The sequence below is a fragment of the Lacerta agilis genome, chromosome 8, assembly GCF_009819535.1.
Source record: "Lacerta agilis isolate rLacAgi1 chromosome 8, rLacAgi1.pri, whole genome shotgun sequence".
Lineage (NCBI taxonomy): Eukaryota > Metazoa > Chordata > Lepidosauria > Squamata > Lacertidae > Lacerta > Lacerta agilis.
The window spans coordinates 58,001,310-58,007,309 of NC_046319.1; the positions used below are offsets into that span (position 1 = coordinate 58,001,310).

The 6,000-nt window shown below is 45.3% G+C and overlaps 1 protein-coding gene across 7 annotated transcripts in view; it reads left to right on the plus strand.

Annotated features, from left to right (window-relative positions):
* Positions 1-5,761, plus strand: part of ZMYM4 (zinc finger MYM-type containing 4) — a 48,029-nt gene extending 42,268 nt beyond the window's left edge. For 6 of the 7 annotated variants that reach the window (XM_033157684.1, XM_033157690.1, XM_033157683.1 and 3 more), the window contains 5 exons: positions 98-249; positions 1,424-1,535; positions 2,896-3,144; positions 3,430-3,556; positions 4,991-5,198. In XM_033157684.1, the coding sequence (XP_033013575.1) occupies positions 98-249; positions 1,424-1,535; positions 2,896-3,144; positions 3,430-3,556; positions 4,991-5,198 (848 nt within the window). Of the gene's footprint in view, positions 1-97; positions 250-1,423; positions 1,536-2,895; positions 3,145-3,429; positions 3,557-4,990 lie in introns of all 7 variants that reach the window. The other variant, XM_033157688.1, reaches the window with a different exon arrangement.
* Positions 5,762-6,000: the final 239 nt, after the last annotated feature.

The following is a 6,000-nucleotide window of genomic DNA, read 5'->3' on the forward strand; positions in this document are numbered from 1 at the left end:
AAAGGGAATTTCTTAATTGCTTATGAGTGGACAGTGCCCTCAGTTACTCTGCTTGTGAAAGAGGGTGATGTTCTTTTGGTGCTTTTCTTCCTCGTAGTTCGACCTGTGAAGCTCAAAGAGGACATCCTTTCTTGTTCTTTTTCGGAGCTGAGCTTTGGCTTATGCCAGTTTATCCAGGAGGTACGACGACCAAATGGTGAGAAGTATGACCCTGATAGCATCTTATACCTGTGCCTTGGAATTCAGCAGGTAATTGTCCTTCTGGTGTTATATTTCTTTCTTTCTTTGTTCTTTTAAGGAGCGACCAGCAAAAAGAACTGTTTATTGAGCCTAGGCAGATTTGCGCATGCTACACCAGTCCTTTGTCAACCTCACTCGTTGCCAGTCTGTTACCACGTTTAATTCAAGCTGTTGTCTTTAACCCTTTTAAAGACCTAAATTTCTGGGACCAAAATATCTTAGGTTCTGCCTCTTCTCTTCCTGAGAACTTCAATCTACATCTAAGGATCTTCAGTCTCATCTGATAGATGTGTGGTGGGTGGGCTTCTTTGATGTCACCAAGTTTGTGGAATGGTCTCAGAAGAGAGGCGCACATGGTCCCTTCACTGCCTGTTTCTGGGCATGCTTTCAAAACATTTTGATTTTCTTATTTTCTTTAGTTCTGGCTCAGTACATTTCTAAATTGATTGCTTCTTTGAAATCATTCCCATTGTTTTACAGCTTGATTTGTTTTGTTGCTGTGATTTAAGCCCTTGTGAGCTGCCCTGAGTATATATGGTTATAGGTGGTTGGGATATAAATTATAGGAAGAAATGATAGTACAACTATGAGCAAGACCATTCACATTTATTATCCTAGCGTTGCTCTCCTGAGGTTGTGTGCCAATAGTTCTGTCTGAGAGTTGCAGGCGTGCTGTGGATTTATTTAATTGGACTTACAGCACACTCCTTTTCAAGAACTCAGGGAAATAGTGTGCTAATAATTCTACCAAACCCCCTTTCCACCAAAGCCAGTTTGAATGAAAACATCTTATAGCACTTCTGGAAGGTGTCCAACCTCAAGCTTTGACCTTTCTTCCAGCAGAGATAAAGTTGGGGACCAGTCCCTCAAGACTGCCCTTCTACACACATAAATAGATACCTGATGTGTTAAATTAATGTTGCATGTAAGAGAGCATTGTGGGATGGTCTTGAAGAGTTGTGGTGGAATATAGGGCTGGAGGTGGTATCACAAGCCTGCAAGAACAGTCCCATTTTCTGGCTGTTTCCCAGCGCCAGCGAGTCTGGAGAAGAGAATCGCCTCCAAGAATACAGAACCCCACTCCAAAAAATGTTAGGAGGATGGAACTGAATCAGCAGGCTGTGTCTGCACCTTTCTGTGTAAACCTCCCAAGTTTTCTGTCATCGTTTTTCTTCTCTTGCAGTACCTATTTGAGAATGGTAGAATAGATAACATTTTTACCGAGCCCTACTCCAGGTTTATGATCGAACTTACAAAACTGTTGAAAATCTGGGAGCCTACAACGCTTCCAAATGGTAAGGAGGTTACTTGTTTTGTCTGTAATGTCATGTGGGCATGTATTGGAAGGGAGAACGTAGACTCCAGAGAGGGAGATGGTGGCTTCTAATAAATGAGGGGTGGTCTGTCTTCAGCCTTATATTGTATTTTTTTCTTTCTTTTTCACTACGCTCCCTCTGATTCACGGTCACATTCTGTATTTATAAGGCAAGAATGCCAACTTGGCATCTCTTAAAACAATTAAGCCAAAACTGTTTCCATATGAACATGCCTCTTTTTCCCTTTTCCTTTTTTAAGACCACCTCTTAAGGGCTGCTTAGGCTGCCCCTGCCTTCAGAGGTGCAGAAATGCTCTTATTTGTGCCCATGCTCTTTATTTGTGGCACACCCTCATTTCAGGAACATTCACATGGCACCACCTTTGTTCTCTTTTTCTACATTTTGCCCATCAGAGCGTTTGATGGATGATAGACTGTTTGCCTGTGTGACTGTTGGCTGCTGGTGCTATTTTAGTTAATTTCTACTGGCCAGTGAAGCCAGTGTGGTGCAGTGGTTAAGAGCAGTGGACTCGTAATCTGGTGAACCGGGTTCAGTTCCCCGCTCCTCCACATGCAGCTGCTGGGTGACCTTGGGCTAGTCACACTTCTTTGAAGTCTCTCAGCCCCACTCACCTCTCAGAGTGTTTGTTGTGGGGGAGGAAGGGAAAGGAGATTGTTATCCGCTTCGAGACTCCTCAGGGTAGTGATAAAGCGTGATATCAAATCCAAACTCTTCTTCTTCTACTGTGTTTTTGGCTTTTCCTGTTCATTGTGGCCTCTGTGCACGTGTGGTTTCTGAGCCTGCACAGAGCAGAATGTAACATTGGAAACATTATTAAAGAAGCAGAGAGCTGAAAATAGAAGAGGCTGTGTGTTCTTAGGAGCCAGAAGGCTTAGCCCATACCCCTCTAAGAGGAAGAGCAGAGCCAAAGTTCCTACATGTGCTGCTGCTGTGGCAGTCTGTTGGAAGCAGGTGGGAAGGCAGGAGCTATGCCCCTTTAGCATACACTGGGGGGTGGGGGTGGGGCTTCCCTCTAAAATCTTACCTGCCCTGCTCTGGAGGAGCAGCCTCCAACCTTGTGTTCTCCCAAGGTTTTGGACTACAACTCCCATCAGGCCTAGCCAGCGCATGGGGCAAGTACTCCAAGAACTCTGGTGCTCACCATGTTGGGGAAGGTGGCACTGGTGCCCGGCTCTCGCTGCAGCAACTTCCTTTAGCCCAGCATTATGGTGCAAGAGTCCCAGGAGGCGCTTGGCGGTTCAGTAGCCACTGGCCAGTGGTAAACGACTGACCAGGTTTCTGCTTCCTGTTTTGTGTCCCCTGATCATCTAATCTCCAGGTTACATGTTCTCAAGAATCGAAGAGGAGCACTTATGGGAGTGTAAGCAGCTGGGTGCCTATTCCCCCATCGTCCTCCTGAACACGCTGCTTTTCTTCAACACCAAATACTTCCAGCTCAAGAATGTCAGCGAGCACATGAAGTTGTCCTTTGCCCATGTCATGCGACGCACCCGGACCCTGAAGTACAACACCAAGCTGACTTATTTACGCTTTTTTCCTCCTTTCCAAAAGCAGGAGGTAGAATCAGGTGGGTGAGCTGTTGTGGACTTTCTTTTCCTGCAGCACATGGCTTGACTTCCTTGGGTTACCGGGTGTTGCATACAGGGGTGTTGAAATTCTGTACAAGTACAACAATTTACAGAATCCCAGCTTACTCCTTTTAAAATGTTGGCCACTTACAAAGGCGACCCTGCATGGAAGAGTAACAAAAGCAATTGTTACCCCTGATTAGTTTTCTGTGTCAAAAACTAATGATTTTGTTCTTGTGCCATTGCCCTCTTTCCCCCCTCCTTCCTTCCTGCTCCATCTCTAGATAAATTAGTAGGCAAAAGAAAACGCCACGAGGGCGAAGATGTCCCAACAGCGGTGGAAATGGTCGAGAACACTGACAACCCCTTGAGATGCCCAGTTCGGCTCTATGAATTCTACTTGTCAAAGTGGTGAGCGATGCTGCCTTTCTTTCCTGCCTTTCCTCTCTTTCCTCCTCCAGCAAATCAGTGCTCAGAGGCTCCCCTTGCAGAGAGAGAGTTTGGAGTTGGTTACAAAGAAATGAATCAATTCCCATCATGTACCTCTGCAAATTCAAGCCTTCTCTTGCAGGAACTCAACTGCACACACAGCTGAATCAGTAAGCAGGAGGGGGAGCAGGTGCACCCTAATACTACACGTTGCCCTGATCCCAGTCAGCTGCACAGGTCAGGGAACCTGTGCCTTTGTGTTTCTACAGCCCTTGTCAGCGCTCTGTTAGTTTTTAATGGAGGCCCTTGGAGAACAAATTGAACTCCGGGGCAGTAACCCTAGGTCGTAGCTTCTCTTCTTTTGAACTCCATCACACTGTTGGCCATTTCTCCTTTTGACACTTTATGCAAAGAATCTGAGCAGTGAATCAAGAAGGCCTCCATCTCTGCTCACCCATAAATGCTTCAGGGAGCCTTTGGCAAGCGATCATCTCATAGGGTCAGCCCTCCCCTCCCTGCATCTGCTGTAAAGGGATCAGATCACCCTGATCAGATATCATCTGTGTGCATTCATGCTGAGCTGTGCACATGTACAGGTGGTCATAAGTATGACTTTATTTATTTATTTATACATACATACATACATACATACATACATACATACATACTCTGCCCATCTGGCTGGGTTTCCTGAATAAATTCAGGGTGTCAGTCTCTGCATTCATTTGCATGTGTATTGACTGCACACCCATTCAGTGGTGTGAATTCATGAATGCAAAATAGCTGCATGTCTGTGCACTAAGTTGTCTTCTGAACATGAAAGAAGATGACGTAGAAATGTGTCTACCATCCTAGCCTTGTTGATCATGGGCATTTTGCAGTATCCCTTTCATCCCTATTTCCTACCACACACCCCACTTTGATTAGAGTAGTTTGGGATTCTTCCTCATAACCTACTTGCATCAGCCTGGATGTGTTAAGAAATAAAATTCAAAGAACACCACTGAAAATTGCCAAAGAAGCACACAGCTAAGCATTAACTATAGCCTACACATGTTCTACATTACATATGAACTGGGCTAATATTGACTTGCTTTGCAAGCCCTTTGAGAGGATTTCTGAGGTAATAATATGGGAAGCATTTGAGACACTCCCCAGAGCATAATATAATGGAAGGCATTGCATGCACTGGCTGTGTAGGGAAAGAGAAATAGATACTTTATACCCTTCAAAATCTGCTAATTTCATTGACTGCCCTCCCATCCTTGCATCACTTCCTGTTGTCCTTCCCACTCTTAGCTTCAACATTCAGTCATCCTTTGTTGCCTAGCTTTCTGCCCTGAATTCTTCCTTGAACCTGTGTTTTCTGTGGACTGTCTCAGCGCTGCCGCCTTACACGAGCCTCTGTTCCCACAGTTCTGAAAGCGTGAAGCAGAGAAGTGATGTCTTTTACCTCCAGCCAGAGCGTTCGTGTGTCCCCAATAGCCCCATGTGGTATTCCACTATGCCAATAGATCCTGGGACTTTGGACATCATGTTGACGCGTATCCTTATGGTGAGGGAGGTGCACGAAGAACTTGCCAAAGTCAAACCGGAGGACTCTGACCCTGAGCTTTCAGACTAAAGTTGGGCAAAGGGGGCATTATCTCTTTTTTTGGGTTTGTTTTTGTTTTTGTTTCTTTCCCTTTCCAATACACCTTGCAAAAGCACCAAACTGTGAACACATCCATCCTTTGGAAGACTTCCTCCGTCAACATCACACAAACCGTCAGGAGGAGCAGCACGAGCTGCGACAGATTGCAAATAAGAATCAAAGGACAGAAAACAGCCCAAAGCGCAAGAAAACGGAGGGCTCAGTGGCTGCATTTGATCCTGGAAACGCTTTCTTAAGATGAGCTTGATGCTTGTCTCGCCTCCTCCCCTCCCCAAAACAAAGTGGTGCTTGTATCAGTTGTTACCAATTAAGGAGTTTTTTTTTCCTTAGAGGGAATCCTGTTGTGTACATCCTTTCCTTCTAATCATGGAAGCAGAGAAAGCTAGATTAAACCCCTGGGTGCTTTTGCAATGTAGCTGCTGCCCACAGCTGTGTGGGGTTTTCCTAACATTTACTGTAGGATGCGAAGCAGAACGTAGTAAGGTGGAAACCAATGGAAATTCTGTCTGTAAGATAAACACGCCAATTCTCCACCATTGTTCTCCCCCCCCCCACTTTTTTATTCTTTTTTTTCCAAAAGAGGGAAAAAGAAAACACCTCAGATTGGATGTTCAAACAGGCGGTTTCAGCCAGAAGCTGGGGCAAAGGACTCAGCTTAGTGGGGTGCTGTGAAATTCCCCCCTTTTGAAACTGTGGGTCTGTTGCATCCCTCACTGAGCAGCAGAGTAAAGCTGAGCATCCTTTCAGATCACTTATGTTGAGACAGGAAATG